The 20,313-nt window shown below is 44.3% G+C and overlaps 1 protein-coding gene across 1 annotated transcript in view; it reads left to right on the top strand.

Annotated features, from left to right (window-relative positions):
* Positions 1-20,313, top strand: part of PAH (phenylalanine hydroxylase) — a 78,950-nt gene that overhangs the window by 22,984 nt on the left and 35,653 nt on the right. Inside the window, exon 4 of the mRNA XM_004053779.5 lies at positions 16,442-16,530. Within this exon, the coding sequence (XP_004053827.1) occupies positions 16,442-16,530 (89 nt within the window). The remainder of the gene's footprint in view (positions 1-16,441; positions 16,531-20,313) is intronic.

The raw sequence follows: 20,313 nt of genomic DNA, 5'->3' as shown, positions 1-20,313 counted from the left end.
TGGCTCCTTGTTACTAGGGCTTTCATTGTCATTTTCCATCTTCTTATCTGTCTCTTCTTCTCATACAATCTCCTTGTGGGCAGGTAGACTCTCTTACCTATATTTGTATCCTCAGAGTTTAGCACACTGCTTGGTACACAGGTGCTCTGCACATATTTCTGAGTAAATGACTAATATAGGAGTTGTCAAAACTTGCATTGTCCCATTATTTACGTACTGAAATGCTACTCATCCTCCGGGGAGGAAAAGGGTGGTAGAGTATAGAAATTATAAGTGTGGGCTTGAAGTTGAATAGACTGTGGTTCAAGTCCTACTTCTTCCACATATTGAGTTTGATACCCTGACAAATTGCTTTAACTGCCCTGACCTCAATTTTTCATACGGCTTTTGTGAGGATTAAATGAAGTCATACATAAACAGTGCTTAGAACAGTGCCTGGTGCACTGTAGGGCTGGACAAATGATAGCATGTGGTTGTTATTATGATTATGATTAGCCTGAAAGCAATACAGAGGAAGAAGGTGACTGCTTTTTAGGGCCTCAAGCATATTCAAATGAACCCTTTTTTAATAGACTTATTTTATTTTTTATTTTTATTTTTATTTTTTTAGACAGAATTTCGCTCTTGTTGCCCAGGCTGGAGTGCAATGGTGTGATCTCAGCTCACTGCAACCTCTGCCTCCTGGGTTCAGGCAATTCTCCTGCCTCAACCTCTTGAGTAGCTGGGATTACAGGCATGCCCCACCACACCTGGCTAATTTTTGTATTTTCCATAGAGACGGGATTTCACCATGTTTGTCAAGCTGGTCTCAAACTCTCGACCTCGGGTGATCCACCCGCCTCAGCCTCCCAAAGAATTGGGATTACAGGCATGAGCCACTGTGCCTGGCCTTAATAGACTTTTTAAAAGAGCAGTATTAGGTTTACAGAAAAACTGCACAGAAAGTACAGAGAGTTCCCAGGTCTTTCGTCCCTACCTCAGTTTCTTCTATTAACATCTTGCATTTGTGTGGTATTTTTTTTAGAACTGATGAGCCGATATTGATATATTATCACTAATTGAAGTCCATAGTTTATATTCGGGATCATGCTTTGTATTTTACAGTTTTATTGGTTTTGACAAATGCGTAATGTCATGAATCTACCATTTCAGTGTCATACAGAATAGTTTCATTGCCCTAAAAATGCCCTGTGCTCCAGCTATTCATTCCTTCTTCTTTACAGACTCCTTCCAGCAACCACTGCTCTTTTTGCTAGCTCCATAGTTTTGCTTTTTCAAGAATGTCACATAGTTGAAATCATACAGTATGTAACCTTTTCAGACTGGCTTCCTCCATTTAGCAATACATATTTACAAATCCTCCATGTCTTTCTGTGACTTGATAGCTCAGTTCTTTTTGTTCCTGAATAATATTCCATTGTCAGGATGTACCACAGTTTGTTTATTCATTCACCTATTGAAGGACATCTTGGTTGCTTCCAATTTTTGATGATTATGAATAAAGCTGTGAATAAACATTTATGTGCAGTTTTTTTGTGTGAAGATAAGTTTTCAACTGATTCAAGTAAATACCTAAGAATGTGATTGCTGAGGTTAACTTCTTTAAAAAATTATTTTTTTTTTCTACTGTAAAATCGAGTTTCTTTCAAAAACACTTGGAAAGACTTTGGGTCAAGAGGAGTTCAGGCACCATAGCTGAAAGAAGCATTTGAATAGGCAGAGATGCTTTAAAATGAGACAAGATCCACCCCGTAAAACAGGCCACTGAAACATTTTTTAAAAGGTAGCTCCATGGCCTTTCTAGGAGACTCATCTCTGCCTTCATTCTCCTGTAGGTATAACCAAGGCAAGGAAAGCCCACTCCAGTGTTCTGGCCTTGTGGAGAGTGGACAGCCATGCAGATGGGCTCAGGCCCCTGGAGGGCAGGCACTTGGAATTCCTCCCTGGATTAGTCCTATCTGCCTTCTTTCCTTTTCAGCCTCCCAAGCTGCTTCCCCAATGACTGCCCTCCCTTGCTTTTTTCCGGCCACCTGCTCTCAACAGGAGCTGCAGACCCTTTGGACAAAGGGCCTGCCAGATCCTGGGGCAATTCAGCCTCTGGTTGGAGCAGGTGGAGGCTGGGCCAGCTGGGGCCATGAGGAAGGAAATCAAAGCAATTGACAGGCAGCCAGCCAGCCCCTGGAGGAGCCAGGGAATATATAGTAAACCAGCTGGAGAGCCGGCAGCCTGAACTGGAGGCTCAGAAAGGAGGTTCTTAGTGGGGACATTGAGGGGGAGTTAGGAGTGCAGATTCAGGAAGCACGGCGACCACACTCGGTGTGACTTTGAGCAAATCATTGACCCTTGCAGTCTCCCACTGTATCAAAGGGGAGTCACAAGAGCCTCTGCCTTATAGGATTGGTGAAATCACACAAGTGAAGCACTGGGAACAGAGCAGAGCGTGTTTAATTAAGGACTTAAAGTTATTCTCTATTCTTACCATTATCATCATTATTATTATAAACACTGGCATGAGCACAAGAGCGACCGAAATGCAGCCTGTGCACAGCTACTTTTTCAGAGTCTGGCAACTGGAAAATGACCTGAGAGGTCATGCAGCCCTACAGACCCCTTCATTTTTCATTGTGAAAACAGAGGCTGTGACTTGCCTTAAGGCAAACAATGGGTTCTGGGGGGTCATGCGCAAGGGTGTGTTGAGAGCAGCTCTATGCCGGGCACAGTGCTAGGAAAGAAAGGGTCAAACTGCCTGTTCTTAAGGAGCTCACAGCCTGGCAAAGGGGAAGACACACCCAGGTAAGTAGAATAGAGGGACAGGTGCTGTGACAAAGACAGGGTTGGTGTGATTCCGCCTGTTCTCCACTCATGTTTAGCTCTGAGGATCCAGGAAGTAAGAAAGTAAAAAAGCTAATGTTTTCCTTTTTTTTGAGATGGAGCCTCACTTTGTCGCCCAGGCTGGAGTACAGTGGCACAATCTCTGCTCACTGCAACCTCCACCTCCCGGGTTCAAGCCATTCTCCTGCCTCAGCCTCCCCGAGTAGCTGAGATTACAGGTGCATGCCACCACGCCCGGCTAATTTTTATATTTTTAGTAGAGACGGGGTTTCGCCATGTTGTTCAGGCTGGTCTCACACTCCTGACCTCAGGTGATCCGCCCACCTCGGCCTCCCAAAGTGCTGAGATTACAAGTGTGAGCCACAGTGCCCGGCCTAAAAAGTTAATGTTTTCACATAGAGGCATCATGTAATAAAAGTTGGGTTTATTGGAGCCTGGAGGAAGCACAGGTTCAATTCCCTAATGGGGCTTCTCGCTTTCTTGCTCAAAATGTCAAGGTTGTTGATATTTGAATTGGGATGACATTTTCCCTAGGGAAGAAAAACTAGCTAAGACCAACCCTTTAAAATAACATGTGTTTTGTGACCCTTATTTCTTCAGATGATTGGTCACCCAATCCCACAGTGGCTGCCCCCACCTGACCTTACCGTACCTGTAATGAGAGAGCTGATGTTGACATGCCACGACCTGGCATCTGCCAAGAAAGACTCTTTTGGGTTTCTGTGGTAGTTTCCGTGAAGTGGGGTCTGGGCCAAGAAACAGGTTTTTTTAAGGGGAACAACCATTCCTTTGCAAAGTTGCCCTTTCTATAGGACTCAGTGGGAGAACAGTCAGAGGAAGAAAAGCATTGTAGTAGATCTGAACCTTTGATTCTTTCTCCGGACAAAATGCCCTTTTTATTGTGGGGCTCAGATCTCAGAGGCGAGTCTGACAGCAGGTTCAAGTAGGAGATCTGAACCCCTCAAATCAATTAAGCTAAACCACTTTCCACTCTAGTTTTTAAACCATTCAAAAAGCCATGTGGGTGATAGAAAATAAAAGTTTTTCAGTTTCTTAATTGCGAAAGTTCCCCACCCAAAACAGCTTAAGAGAAGGTTAATTACGGTGACATGGTAAAGAAACCCCAACCTTCTCAAATGCCTCCTGGAGAAGCTGATGTGAATTTAATAGGATTTTAATCCAGAGAGTCTTTTGAATACTTGAGGTCTATTCTCCTGCTACCCTCTTTCCTGATGACTTCAAATCCTTCTTCAACCAAACATGAAAGAGCATTAATATCTTTCATCGATCAATCTACTAATCCTTTTACCTTTCCCTTTGAGTCGACTGCATGACATTACATTTAGTGGGGGCTAGAAAATTCCTACATGGAGAGAGATTGCAGCCAGGAGAAGCAGACAGACACAATGTCTTGGGTAGACAGAAGTTAGGAACATCACCATTTGAGAAATATGTTTGCAGTTATTTTCCAAGAGCAGATAAATATCTGTTGGGTTTTGTTTAATTTATGGTGATTATAAGGGTCCTGTTGGGGAAGAAAAGTGAGTTCAAATTGCCAGAACAACTACTGGTTCTGTGGAAAGCAGAAAGACCTATCTGCCTGTCTATCTATCTATCTATCTATCTATCTATCTATCTATCCATCCGTCTATCTATCTATCCATCATCTATCATCTATGCCTGTCTATCTATCATCTATCTACCTATCTATCTATCCATCAATCATCTATCATCTATCTATCTATCTATCTATCTATCTATCTATCTATCTATCTATCTATCCATGTTGTCTGGGGACACTTATGATTACTGTGAGAAGACAAAAGCAACATCATTGTAGTCATTCCTTCCCTCTTGTTGCCTCTCCTTGCCTTCTTGAGTTTCTTCTGCTTCAACATTGCTGACCTGAAGAACTGTGCTGAGTAAAGCTGACATTTCAGATCAATTGGTGTTGAAGGGAGGATAAGATTCCTTAGAGGGCTCTGAAAAGCCCCTGGCCCAAGATAGTACATGGGAGTGCATGCATATTTTTTAGGAGACAAGATTTTTCAAAGGGGCTATGGTTCCCAAAGAGTTAAGAATTTTTAGAGAGAAGCCGCTTAGGGCTGGAAGGGAATCCATCTGGTTAGAGTTTTTCCCCACTCCCACCACCTGCACTTTTCTTTCGTCTCTCCTTTCCTCTGCTTGGCTTTTCTGTCTCCACCTTCCCATTGCCCTCTTCTCAGTTCTAAACCTTCTCCCATGCATTTCACTTTGTGCATTCCATGTGTGCCTTTCACAGCTGTAGATGTATGTGGCTCTGTGTCTGCAGGAGACCAAGTATCTGCATGTTTGCAAAAACACACAGGATTGGCTGTCTTTTTCAGTCTTTACCTGGATGCTTGCTGGATGCACTGATGTAGCACTAAGTCCTGGCAGCTGGGGAGGTCACTCGTTTCAGCAAACTGCCTCACTGAGACAAGCAGACTCCAGCTGAGAGGATCAGCTCATTCAGGGGGAGGTGACACCAACCCAGGAGTGGGAAGCAGAGTCCCTTCATATCCTTGGTAGACTGTCTGCTCCCTGCAGTCAGTCACAGGCAGCTCTATTCATTGGCAAAGGAAGATCCTGAGCAAATGCTATTTCTGCAGCCCATCTAGTTTGCCAGGTCACAGAGCTTCAAGCTCAGGAAGATTACAAAATTATAAGGAGGCTCTCATTCTAAGAGGAATCCCTCAGTGATATGCCACACCCAGTGTTTTCCAAATTCTTTCGCATTAGGTTATCTCATTTAAGCTTTGCAACAACCAACTCAGGCAGCTAAAGCAAACATAGTATTATTCTTGTTTTCAATATTAGAAAACAAGTCAGAAAGGTATAATTAAAAGGTTGCATGGATTTTCCAGTTCAACTCCTGGGCTGTAGCTGTTCGGCCAAGTTGCTTTCCCTCTTTAGGCCTCAATTTTCTCATCTGCAAATGAAGAAATCCAGGTCCCAGTGTGGTTGTGTGGATTATATGATATAATTTGCATAAAGTGCCTAGCATGTAGGGCCCATGCAAAAGGTTACAAGTAAACTTACCCTTAAGTCTCTCATAAGGGTACACAATGAATCTTAGGGTTGAGCAAGTCCAAACTCCCAAAACTCCTGAAGTTTGATAAACAAAGGCAACCGTGAAATGCTGTTTGGGTCAATCCAAAAGATTGTGAAAGGTAGAAAAATTTACACTGGGAATACATTTTCTCTGTGTGACAGGTGTGTTCTCTCAATTGAAGAAGGAAGTAAAAGGATATGGAATGACTAACTAAATATCACTTTGCCATCATGCTGGATTGAGGGAGTATTGTCGTGATGCACTAAGGGCCATGAATTTAGAGTCAAGAGCCAGGATTTGGGTCTCCATTTTGTACACTACTAGCTAGGTTTGAATTCCATCTGACACCCTTCCAGATGGATGACCGCTTCTCCTTCATCTGTGAAATGGAGCAAAGACCCACTCTCCCAATTCCTGTGGCTCATGGAGGGGATTATGTGGAGTACCCTGTGCATTAGGGTGCTTGAAAGATCAAATTGAACTTGCTTGAGTTGAATAGGCCCTTGATCTTAGACATCCTTAAGTTTCAATAGGGAGAGCTCTCTATGATCTATAACCCCAGCCAATAACAGGTCACTTGTCACCACCAGCTCCATGGACATAGACACTTACCATGCCAATAATAATATATAAAGAGTTGGTGGCAGCCACCACCTCATTGAAGCCAGGCTTACCTAGCAGCCACGGAGACAACTTCATGTGTGGGATTGTATGAGGGTCCCTGTGAATGATCTCTCATTTCCAAATATTTTTTGTGCTTAACATCATCCACTTGACTTTGTGCTATATTGCACATGGCACTGGCATATGAGATAGAAGGTCAGCTTTTCATGCAGCTTTTCTTTCTCCTTCCCTTCTTTCTTCCTCGTTCCTTCCCTACTTCCACCATCCTCTTTCCTCCTTGCTTCCTTCTTTCTTCTTTCCCTTTTTTCTTCTCATCTTCCTTTCTCTTGTACCATTCTGACAATACTCAAAACCAATAGCCTCTCTTTTTTTCATCCTCGTCGACATTTTTGTAGCATTTGATACAAATATCCCCCAGGAATTCTCTCTTTCCTTAGCATGTTATGAATTATGTGGCCCTTACTTTTTAAAAATCTTGACTGTTGGGATTTTCTTCCTTCTCTTACTACTCCTTCTCAAACAGCACAGAGTCAGCGTTGCCACCATCCTCTCTCATTCACATCTGTCTCCTAATTCAGTTGATCATTTATGCTACTGATATTGATTGAGTGCCCACTCGGTGGCAGCCATATGATAGGATGCAATAGTGAAAAAGACAGACGTGGTGCCTAGACCCATGCATTTTGTAATCTAGTAGGTTGTGGCTACATGGCATAATACATGGCAATGATAGAGAAGATGGCATGTCTCAGTAGTCTTAGGAGGTGCACCAAGGCACTGAGCCCAGGCGTGGGTTCAGTTGATGAGAAGAAGGGGAGCAGGGCCAAATAAGTGCTCCTGGAGTGACATAACCAATACATGGAGGAGGCTTTAGATGTCTTCTGTTTGACCCAATGTTGCTTGACCATAACTAGGGTTGTCAGTGACAGGTAACCAGATCTCAATGCAATGGTGAGCTCTCAGAAGACAGAATTAGATATTTGGGGATATGGGGGCCAGCCTGCCAATGGATAATGTTTATGAGATACATAGTATCTTAAAAAGGATATTGGGAGGGTAGTTGTAATTTAGGTGAGCGGTTGGAATAAATAGCCCTACAGGTTATTTTATTTATTCATAATTCCACTCATATCTATTCACTCACTCCCTCCGCTTATTAAGCACGGTTTCACTGTTTACTTCATGTGTGAGATCCCTTTTATTCATCTGGTTTGGGGATTCTTATTTTTCCATGTGAACAGAGAGAACAGATGCTTTGTCCTAAAATCACCACTCCTGACTTCTGACCACTGCTGTCTCCAGGAGGCAGAGGGTAATAGCTGGGCATCATCAGCCAGCCTTTGGCTCATCATTCTTGCCAAGAGCTTCCTGAAGAGCATTCCTTCTCCAGAAAGAAAGTAGAAGCTACTTAAAAGAGAAGAATAAAACCCTCAAAAGTCTTCCTCCTGCAGGATGTTGGCATGCCATCTCTTCTTCCTTTGTGGGAGCTGTGGAGATCGGCACACAGGGACTGCTTCTCTGGGGGGCTGGAGGCCATTGCCTAGGAGGAGACATCCGGGAGCCTGGGAGGAGGTGGTGAAAACAGCCTTCTATTTCAGACCCAAGAAACCAGGATTTATTGCTCTCTCTGAGACAGGCTGGAGGCAAGCCTGGGTGCCTTGCCGGCTAACCCCTGGGGCTAGTGAACATCGGGTGGAGGGAGGGGGTAAGATTGGACTCAGCCTGCACCTTGAACTGCTGTAAATTGAATGGGCCTCCTCTGACCCACTGGCCAGGAAGCAGGCTCTGGCCAGGCCTGGAGGGTCTTTTGCTCAGTGGCGCTCCTGAGCCAGCCACCCCTTGGCGTCCTGGCTGAGCAGTTGACCCCGACTTAATGGGACCACTACGTGGGTGTCCAGGGCCAGCTCTCCAGCGGGCTGCTTCCTTTGGAGCCAAATCAATATTTATTAATGATCTGCCCCCACCGGGTGCCTCCGCTCCACAGAGGGCCTCTGTTGCCCCAGCCTGCCCAAGTCATTCATTAACTGCGGAGCCCAGCCGCCCGCCGGAGAGGCTGTTAAGGGGCTCACAGAGGCCAGCCCACCGGCCGAGGTATTTGGCAAGGCCATTAATGAGCTAATCTGATTTAACTTTTCAAAACGGAGGCCTGGGTCGCTGGGGTCAGTCTCTATTTCCAGCTTTGTGAGAGAGACCGGGTAGGGGGAAGGGACCTGCAGCCTTCACTAAAGAAAATAAGGGGTAGGTGAAGAGAACTTAGGTTAAAAAATGACTATCCCTAAATCCAGGGATGCTTAGGATGGGGCAGACTCAAGGCTGTCCTAGGGATCTTTTTCAAGCACCTTTAGAGCCTTAGTTTGTCATGCTTCCTTTCCTTCTCAAGGTGGGGGAAAAGGAATCTAAAATTTAAAAGCACCCCTTCACCACCACCACACCTTTATTCTAAGCCCAGCATTGCTTTTTGGTGAAGTGCATCGGCTGCACAATTGTTCTTTCGGCTCAGCTAGCTCAGTGATCTTGAGCAAATCACTTTATCTCTTTGAGCCTATTTGCTCATCAGTGAACAGCAATAATGTCTACCACCTGGGACTGTTTTGCGAATTAAAGGAGATGATGAAAGTAAAGCACTTAGCACAGTATCTGGTGCATAATAAGCGCTCAAGAAAATGTAACTTTAGAGGAAAAAGGGTAGCCCTACCTTTTTGCCTGGGAAAAATCAGAAGAGCCCAGGTGCAGGGGTTAGAGACATAAGCATGGACTGGCTTGGCCTCTAGTAGCCTCTGGGACCACTATCTTAGTCAGACAAGCAACTCTGGAGTTTATTATGAGGCTCAGGTGCAAGGACTGATGCCACAGATGCACCTGTTTTGGGTCAGTTTCTTCCCACCCCAAAGAAGGAGGCAGGCAAGTGCTCAGCACCTTGCCCATTTCACAGATGCAAAGCCAGAGATGCAGGAATTAAGTAGTTTGCTCAGACTTCCATGTTGTGTGGGTGGGAAAGATGAGACTTGAACTCAGACCTGCTGGCTTCAAACCCAGGATGTGCACACCCTTTGCACAATGTAGAGTCAGCACATGTGTCAAGGCTCGGCACTGAGTTTGTCTGGGGTCCTCTGTGGTCTCTCCTGAGGTCCTCACATTGCCTGCTTCGCAACTCTGCAAGCTGGGAAGTGAGCCACATCAGGGATCGACCCCCAATCCCCAACACCCAGCACCCAGGTGCCTCTCCCTGGTCTTGTTCCTCAGGCTTTGTCCCTGCTCTCCAACATGACAGCTGGTGAATTTCTCTTAATGGTTAGGTCTGACCTGGGTCCTCATCCTACCCTAGAAGACAAATAGGCTGCACCCAAGGGCATTAACTTTATGTAAGGGAATAGATCAAATGTGGAGCTGGGCTGCTGCCTGGAGGAAGTGAGCACCAGACCTTCTCACCCTTTCTCACTTGTCCTTCTGTAATGATAATACCACTATCGGATACTTAGAAGCACTTGTGTGCCGGACACCATTCTAAGAACTCTTCATACATGAGTTCATTTTAATCCTCCCATCAACCCTCCGAAGGACGTACTATTAGTATAGCTATTTTGTAAACGGGAAACTAGGGAACAGAGGGCTTAAGTAATTTGCACAAAGTTCCAAAGTAGAGATTGGAGCTAGGTGGTCTGGCTCCAAAGTGTGTATGATGAGTCCCCAGGCTTTGCCACTTCTCTGGCCTGGCTGTGTTTTGGACCTTTTCTTGAAGATGATGGGGTCCCGAAGCCACCAAAGGCCCCTGGACTCAGGTGAGCACCCTGCAGCCTCACAGTGCTACCTCGGGGTCCCTCACAGCCTCTGCGACAAGGTGCAGAGCTCAGAGGTCTGGGATGTGGTGAGCTGTTTTGATCTTTGTCTTCTTTTTACAAAGACTTGAATCCTCTGAGTCTTGGCAACTTTCTCAAGTTCTTCAAATTTTTTGTTTTCGTTTTGTTTTATTTTGTCTTGTTTCTCCGACCAAGAGGGCTGAATGAAGCCAGGTGGCCCAGTAAGAATTTTCCTTTGGAGAAGGAAAAAGTCACCCAGAGCTAGAAATATGCTGGTTCTGCTGCCCTCTGGCGTTCGCTGAGCGCCAGCCAGCCCGCACAGCCCCGAGTCAAGGTGGTGCACCCTGACTGAGGTCTGTAGGGAAGAACGTTGTTTCTCTGGTGGGAGGAGAAAGGAAAATGAGGCTGTGCATTTGGGAGCTGAACAAATGTAGTGACTGTACTTCTGAAAAATAAATGAGGTTGACACATTGATTGAAGTGGAGCTGACTTTTCAAGTATCATCTGGCCAGTCTCAGCCCTTCAGAGGATCCCACAGGTCTCTGAATATGAAACTCAAAAGGGTTTGCTGCGCCGATGAATCTAATACCCACATGTTACAGAAACTAAAGCCCAAGATTAGAAACCTCTTAATATCCAAGCTGGACAGAGAACCAGCTTCCTGATCCCAGTCTCTGTTCTTTCCTCCTCCCTCCTCCTCTTCTTCCTCCTCCTCCTCCTTTAATCATCATCATTAAAATCTTTGTCATATTAATGGTTAACATTGATAAAACACATATTATGGGCCACTGTGCTAAGATGTGTCATATTGCTGCAGCATTTAATTCATCCAATAATACGGAAAGAGCATTTTAATTCATTTTGTGAATAAGGAAACTAAGGCTCCAGGAGATAAGACACTTGCCAGTTACACAACGAAATAAGTGGTAGAGACTTTCTAGGCTTGCTGGAAAACTTTCCACTCTGCTCTCTGCTATGATAAGCTAAGGATACAGTAGAAAAAAATTATATATATATATAGTATATATATATGCATATATATACAGATATATATAGTATGTGTGTATACGTGTATGTGTATATATACATACACACATATGTAACTCACAGCTGAGAAGTAATACTGTCTACTATGTGCCAGTATTGTTTTCCATAAATCACACATATTAACTCATTTAACATCATGTTGTTCTTATAAAGCAATACTTTCTAGTACTACTATTATCACCATTTCAAAGATAGGAAGAGTGAGGCACAAAGAGATGTAATAACTTTTCCTGGGCTCATAGATAGTAAATGCAGAGATAAGATTCAAACCTGGGCTGTCTGGCTGTTTTATGACTCTTAACCATTGCCGGACTGACTATTCATGACACAAATAGGAAACCAACTCTGGACTAGGGCCAGATCCTGAGTATCCCAGATTTCATTGAGCCATGCCAAGGCAACTTCAAGTCACCAGGGTCTTCCCTCTGGGGTCTAGAGGCAGAGGATTTCATAGTAAATAGCATGTTGTCTTTAACATCAAAAAGACAAGAGATAAGAGTTGGCAAGGATGTGGAGAAGAGGGAACCCTTGTACTCTGCTGGTGGGGATGTCAGTTGGCACAGCCATTATGGAAAACAGCATGAAAGTTTCTGAAACAATTAAAATATAGCTACCATACTTTCCAGAAATCCCATGTCTGAGTATATACTCAAAGGAAATGAAATCAATATGTCAAAGAGATATCTGCACCCCCTGTTCATTGCAGTATTATTCACAACAGCCAAGGGAAACAACCTACTTATCTATCAACAGGTGGATGAATGAAGAAAATGCGATACCCTCCTGACACACACACAATGGAATATTATTCAGCCATGAAAAAAGAAATATTGTCATTTGGGAGAACATGGGTGAACCCTAAGGGCATTATGCCAAGTGAAATAAGCCAGACACAGAAAGACAAATACTGCATGATCTCACTTATATCCAATTCAAAACGTGTTGAATTTATAGAAGCAGAGAGTAGAATGGTGGTTGCCGGGGGGTAGGGTGATGAGAGAAATTGGGAGATGGTCAAGGGTACAAAGTTTCAGTCATAAGATGAGCAAGTACTGGGGGGTCAAATGTACCGCATGGTGACTATTGTTAATCACACTTTACTGTGTACTTGAAATTTGCTCAGAGAGATCTCAAGTGTCCTTGTCCCACTCCATACCCACACAGGAAAAATGACTACATGAGATGATGAATATGTTCATTAACTTGATCGTGGTAACCATGATGTATGCATGTATTAAATAATTACATTGTATTTATAATTTTATAATATAAATATATATGTGTTATATAAACTATATGCAATAGGCCAGGTGCAGTGACTCACACCTGTAATCCCAGAACTTTGGGAGGCCGAGGTGGGCAGATCATGAGGTCAGGAGTTCGAGACCAGCCTGGCCAACATGGCGAAATCCTGTCTCTACTAAAAGTACAAAAATTAGCCGGGTGTGGTGGCACGCACCTGTATTCCCAGCTACTTGGGAGGCTGAGGCAGGAAAATTGCTTGAACCCGGGAGGCGTAGGTTGCAGTGAGCCGAGACCACAACACTGCACTCCAGCCTGGGTGACACAGCAAGACTCTGTCTCAAATAAATAAATTAAATTAATAAATAATAAAATATATGCAATATATACAAATATAATTATGTATATATAAATTATACAATTTTATGCAATTGTAATTTTATATTATAAATATATATGCATTTTTTATTGTTCAATTATACCCCAATAAAGATGGAGTTTTTAAAAAACAATTTAAAAAAGAGCATCCCCATCACTTTCCATTTCCTTATGCTTCTTTATTCTTCTTCTTCAAGAATTTCCTGACATTGTCATGTATTTACATTTATTTATTGCTTATTTCGTGTTGTCCCTGCCAGAATGTAACCACCACAAGGATGGAGACTCCCTTGTATGCACCCCACAATGCTTTGTGCTTGGTACGCAGGAGGTGCTCAGTACATATTTGTGGAATCTCCTTTGGTCATTCTAAAGGTCCCCTAAGTAAGAAGAGGTTGCAGCAAGAAAGGACTTGTTCTGCCTTATTTCTGGGGGCAGCAGTTACTGCCAGAATTATGAACGATTCCCAGGCAAAAGAGAGATGATGAATGAGTGGAGGCAGGCTACCTCCGCAGTGCGCGGATGAGATTATCCATGGTCCTGAACATAGAGGAAAGGGTCAGGCCCCCCTGTCCAGGTGGGTGCCATTCATTGAAACCCCTTGGTGGCAATGTCCTGGAGAAGCAAGAAAGATCTTTTAGAAGATCCTGAGCCCTGGGTGACTCTAAAGTGCTGATTCCTTTCTCAAGCCCTTGCAAACCTGGGTGGGAAACAACCCCCATTCTTGGCACTGACAGCAGAGGTTCAGTGTACAATGCAAATGCTGGACACACTGAGGAAGGAGAGCTTGGGGAGGAGTGTAGGTGACAAGGCGGGAAGCCACGTTCCTCACCAAATGAACAGAGCATGGTATTGAGTCATCCGAGACTCCAAAGTTTCAGCAGTTGGGACCAAGGAGGTCTATCAAGAGACTTGCCCTCATTGTTCCTCAGTTTCTTCATCTGTAAAACGGGATAATAATAATACCTACTTCAAAGGACTGTTGCAGAAATTGAAGGGGGTAGCATATGTGAAATGTTTAGGGCAGTGTCCAACACACAGCAAGTACGACAGCAGTGTTACCTGGAGTGATGGCTGCAGCATCTGCCTCTGTTCTTGCTGTCCATAGGGAGCCAATCTGGAAAAGAGGGCTGTGCTTTAGGGGCATGGAAACTTCTGGGCAGGAAATCTGCCTTCAGAGTCAGCCCTCCTTATCCGTATGCTCTGCCACCTTCCCATGATTGGCAAGATGCATTGACGATCAAGACCAGAGGCCAGAGAGTCAGCTGGACCTGCATTTGAATCCTGACTCCACTGTTTCTTAGCAGTGTGTGTTTGAGTTTGCACTAAACCTCTCTGTACCTCAGTGTCCTCGTCTTTAAAATGGGAATATTAATAGTACCTCCCCCCCCCCCACAGGTAAAATATTTAGAACACCATTCAGTGTTAGTTTTATTGCTAACATGGGTGGTAGAGAGCCTAGGTTCCTCAGCTCTGCAGAAACAAGGGGCTAAATGGACCTTTATGAACTGCTGGAATCAGCTCTCCTTGTTTTGCTGGAATGCAGCTGCTGCTCCTCCTGAGGCTCCTGTTTAGATCACGGACGGAATTTCCCCAGATTGGCCACTAGATGGCACACATGCTCTTTCCTGCCCCATCTAAGCAGGTCAGAATCATGAATCATGGGTGTCATATTGAAAGTCACGTTTTATGTACCAGACGCTGAGCGGCGCCCTTTGCTTGTTTCTCATCACTGCCCACAGCAATCCTCAGATTCAAGTAGCTACTCCACCAGAAATGCTCCACCAGAAGTGCCTGGCACGTAGGAAGGCTTCAAAAACACGTTTGCTGTTCTTCCTATAGTTGTGTATCCCAGTTGTTTATTCCTCCTCCTCCCGGAGGAGAAACTGAGACACAGAGAGGATAAGTAGGCAGATGGAACCCGGATTCTAAGCCAGACCGCATGCTGATTGGAAGTTCAGCATCTTCCCCTCAACCTCATTTCAGGGGAAGTTCTGGAAGCCTTGCACTCACTTCAGGGTTCCCACCACGTCTATTTTGGCTCTCTGGATTCTTTTTGAATCTACCACTTTCTTACTCCTGGTGTGATCTTAAATCAGCTATTTAAGCTTTTAGAGCCCCAGTTTCTTACCTGCGCAAGAGGGGTTATCATGACTTCCTTATTTTGAAGGTACGTCAGAAATAGCAACTGTACCAAAGCAGGCACTCTGGATGGTGGTTACTGCTGTCAATACCTTAAATGTTAACACAACCAGGGTGAATCGATTACTTCCCTCCTTTCTTCCCTCCTTTTCTTTCTTCCTTCCTTCCTTATCTTGTTTTCTCCCTCCTTTCTATCCTTTTCTTCCCTCCCTCTCTTCCCTCTTCCTTCCCTCCTTCTTTTTCTCTTTATGCCTGGTACAACAAAGTACCCATGGTTTCTGCCCTCATGAAACTTACGGTCCAAAATGCCCTTGTCTGTTCATTCCTGGGAAAATTTCACCTGCAATGTATCTTGTTTCCTGTAACCCACAGGGACGTCGGTGCTGCCACCTGCCCTTCTCCCTGGGCCCCTCTCTCTGCAAGACCCAGGTGTTGTAGTCCACCCCACTCAAGCCCAACCCCTTCCCCACTACACTGGCTTAGAAGCAAGTCTGAAATCCTTTAGGTGCTGCAAGTCATCTTCAGATCCCAACTATCTGACTCTGTTCACTCTGCTTCAACAACGGCTTTCTAACTGGCTTTGCGATCGAAATATTTTGCTGCAGTGCCTGGGGCCTTTGGGAGGGAAACACATAATGGGAAGATGGGTTCTCATGAGCTCATTTACAGTAGAACAGTCTGGTTTTATATAATTTATATTTTGGGCCTATATGTAATATTCTGCTGCTAATGGCCGGACGCAGTGGCTCATGCCTCTAATCCCAGCACTTTGGGAGGCCAAGGGGGTGGGTCACCTGAGGTCAAAAGTTTGAGACCAGCCTGGTCAACATGGTAGAACTCTGCCTCTACCTAAACTACAAAAATTAGCCAGGCATGATGGCGTGCACCTGTAATCCCAGCTACTCGGGAGGCTGAGGCAGGGGAGTCACTTGAACCCAGGAGGCAGAGGTTGCAGTGAGCCGAGATCACGTGCAACTGTACTCCAGCCTGGGTGACAGAAGGGAAAAAAAATTCTGCTGCTAAAGAAAACCATCAAAGAAAACTACCATGATGGGTGGGAGGGAGATGAGTTTTGAGATAATTCAGAGAACATCTCCAGGAAAGAGAATGTATTTGGGAATGGGTTTTAAAACCGGTTTCTAAGGAAAATGGAGTTTAACTTTTGAATGATAGTAATTTGGGGGTTATCTGGAAGCCAGCCCACTTGCCATCACCATTGACTGGGATCCCTACTTCTGATCTCAGCAAGGCCTTTGGCCATGTTCTGCCAATCTGTACTCAGGACGTTGCCTTCTCTGTGTTTCAGTGCCCTGGTTCCCAAGAACCATTCAAGAGCTGGACAGATTTGCCAATCAGATTCTCAGCTATGGAGCGGAACTGGATGCTGACCACCCTGTGAGTCCATGGCCCGTAGGATGAGATTTTTTCAGTGCCTCTCCTCCACTCCCCTCCCTTCCTCTTACCTTCTCTACTTGGAGCAATGTGCTTGTTCACTTGTTCAACAAACACTTATTGTGTTCCTATTTACACGAGGGCTGGGAAAAATTAGCAAGACATTATTGTCATCATCATTATCATGGTCATTATTTTTGTAGGAGCAAATATAAATCACTGTCCAGAAACTATTGTCTCTATATACTAGGTCTGTGTATGCACAAACACACACACAGATGCAAATCATCATTGTTTCTGCCTGTGTACATCTATGGAGGTTTAAATCAAGTGCTTGGTAAACAGCAACCTGTACTAACAACTCTGCCAACTTCAGGGGGCAGCGGGGAGTGGCGACGTTGAAACTGGATCTTAAAAACTGAGTAGGAGATGCTGGTCAGATAAGGAACAGAGAGGGCTTATGGCTGAAAGAACAGTGTATGAGAATACTGAGAGTCTTGGAAGCATCCACAATACTGTGGGAATGACTGGTTGGTGCATTAAGTATGAGAATGAGAGATGTGGCTGGGGCAGTGGGTTGGTATCAGATTGTAAAAGGGCTAATGGACCAGAAAGAGGAACACGGACTGGGCCTGTGTCTTGCAGCCATGGGGGCAGGTCCTTTAATGGTTTTTGAGTAGAGGACCGGGGTGGGGGATATTTCATCGTTCCCTCTACTCTGGAGCAGAGGGTCTGGGGAGGAACAGCCCAGGCTGCGGTGGCTCAGGGCCAGGTCTCACAGCCTCCATCGGTGGGAAGGGCCACCGTCCTGTTGCCTGCCCTTTATTCTCTGCCAGGCAAATGACTCCTTCATCTTTAAATGACTTGCAGCCATTTACATCGGTGAAGGTTGAGCAGAACCCAGAGGAAGCATTTACACTTCCACAGGAGTCTGTTTTCTCCTCACATTTATGTGTGTCTTTATAATCAGCAAAGAATGTTCTCAAAGGCACTTTTCAGGAGGCAAAGCAGATGCTTCCATCTTGCAGAACTAGTGAGGCCCGAGGAGCCTGATGACTTTTCTAAGGCCCGGTGCTAAACTGTGAATCCTGAGAGCTCATGGTGCCTGAAGACAAAGGCCTAGCTAGTGGCAGAAATCCAAGCTCTTTTACAGAGGCCAAAGGCAAGCTATTTCAGGGGCAAGCTGGCCTTTTGAAATATGAATGATTGATGCTTCTTCTAATTCAAATTGTAAAACCAATTATAGTGGGCTTGAAAACACAGAGGGGCATGAGGAGGAAAATGAAAAGCAACCATAATTTCAGTTATTTCTATTTTTCTCTCTGGACAGTTCTGCATTTTTCAAATAATGAGAAAGCATATATCAACAGAAACAAAGGTGAATTTCCTCCAATCTCCCAGACTTCCAAACAGAAAAAAAAAATCACCTGTTATCACACTATTCTAAAATAATCAATAAATCAATATTAATATTTGGGTGTGCCTCCATGCTTCCTCCTTTCTCTCTCTCTATATATGTATATATATATGTGTGTATATATATGTGTATATATATGTGTATATATATATGGTGTATATATACGCACACAAATATGTGTGTGTGTGTGTGTGTTTGTGTGTATTAACTGCCACAACTTACTAACCAGCACCCAATTGCAAACGTGTAGGAAGTTTGAGTCTCACCTATGTATTTTCATGTGAACTTCCAATGGCTTCCTTGAATATTAGTTGTGAAATTAAACTAAGTTATATTTAAACTGAGGATAGGAATTAAATTTAAAGCTCCTAGTGTATATTACTTAAATACTCTCTCTCCCCGAAAAGTAAAGGTAAATGTGGGGACTTTTGACCCCCATTCCATTCTATATACCATGTAGCCTACTCCCAGGAGCCCTGGGGCACCAAGGTTGCTCCAGGTGGGATTCTGCTCTGTGTACCCGTTCAACAGATCTCTGTCTGGGGCCTCTTAGCCATCAACTCTGTCAGCAAAGCAGCTCCAAAGATACTGGTTCTCAGAAAAGCTGTCTGTTCACCTCTGACCCATCCAAGGGGTCTGCCCAGCAGGGCGTTATTCTCCTCTTACCAAACTCCTGTCTTCCTGCCCCAAACTGGCATTCTTCCCATTCGTTTCACTCCCTTTTCATTTGGGACAGTGGAAGACGCCAATGCAAAGAGATGGACATTTTTCTCCCTGTATCCTCAAGTCCCCTCCAAAGCAGCTGGCACTAGCTTTAAAACTCTCTGGAATGCATTGGTTTTTAAAAGCCACATCTTTGACTCCCTGCCCTCTCAATGTTATGAATTTTATTGTAAAAATACAACATATCAGGTACACAGTTCCCTGAAGACGAGGCGCCAGGCTCTCTCTGTTCCTTTCATTTCTCATCAGATCCCAGGGACATGGGCCAAGGACAAAACAAACCCTCCAGCCTGCTTTCCCAGAGACCCTGGGGCCCACAGGCCTGGCCTCAGTGTGTGAGTGCAAACAGACACCAGCACAAGGAGTGGTGCAGTCAGCGGGTGTTCTTCTCGAAAGGACCCTCTGTTCTCTCTGTCCTGTTGCATCCTGTGTGATCTCTTCGTCCCTGAACCCGGCCCTTGGCCGTATGCATGGATGTGTGACCCAATATCTCTCATCAGGTCCTCCAAAGCAGTCACTTTGCAAAATGAAGTAAAGGAAGGACTGTTTCCAAGACAGAGGGAAAATGGCCTCTGCCTTTCAGTTTTAGCTAAGTGGGAAAATGAAATAGGGAAGCTAGATTTCCTGGTGACCATCTTGCCTCCTTTCCCCTTCTTTCCCAGTCTCCTTCCTTTCCCCTTTCCCACCTTGCTTTCTTTTTTCCAAAAGCTTTTAGTTAACTAATGATATTAGGAGCTAATGCTTCTTGAGCAGGGGCTGTGTGCCAGGCACAATGCTAAATGCTTGGCATTCCTTTTTTAATTTGAATATTATCACCACCGTATGAGGGCTGTACATCTCATTTTCAGATAAGAAATCTCAGAGGGAGAAGGCCGTGTAACATCATCTGTATGTGAACTATGTCTCAGGCCATATAAAAGAAAGGAAGTTGAAGTGACAGATGACATGATCCCTGCCCTCCAGGGGCCTGTGGTTGTACAGTAGAGAGAGAAGGGGTGTTGACTCTTCTCAAAGCAGTGCAGGAGGGAGCTGGAATAGTAACTGCAAACTTGGCAGGCAGAATCCAACTGGTTCTATTTAATTTCCATTTCCAAAATTTACTCCCCGTTCTGTCCATGTTGTTCCCTTTACCTGATATGTTTTTTCTTGCCAACCCACCTGTTATTTCCCCACTTGGAAACCTCTATTCATCTAAGGTCTAAATCATATATGTTGCCTCCCTAAAGCCTTCCTCCTGTCTCTTCCAAGACTTAAGTTTCTCACACTGTTACTATCTCAGAGATGGCAACAGTCACATTGTGTTTTATACTTTGGGTACAGAGTATCAGATCACAATAAGTTTACTTCTTCATGACTTATAACCTCATGGGAGGCACAAGATATATATATGCAAGTGAAAGGGCCATATGCATGTTTCCCAAACTGTAGTTTATGAAAAATATCCCATGATCAAAGAGAGAAACTCTGTATTCCATAACCCTACTTTAAGTATGCAAATTCCATTATCTCATTAGAAACTTTGGAAAATCATGCAAAAATGAAACCCAGTCAATGCAATGTTTCCTAAAACTTACTTACCCATGGAACTCTTTTTAATGAAATACCTAGCAACATTATCGTGAGTGGTAGTTTTCCATGGAATACAG

This window comes from Gorilla gorilla, chromosome 10 (assembly GCF_029281585.2).
Source record: "Gorilla gorilla gorilla isolate KB3781 chromosome 10, NHGRI_mGorGor1-v2.1_pri, whole genome shotgun sequence".
Taxonomy (NCBI): domain Eukaryota; kingdom Metazoa; phylum Chordata; class Mammalia; order Primates; family Hominidae; genus Gorilla; species Gorilla gorilla.
The sequence above is the reverse complement of the archived record's forward strand: the minus strand, read 5'-3'. Positions and strand labels throughout refer to the sequence as shown.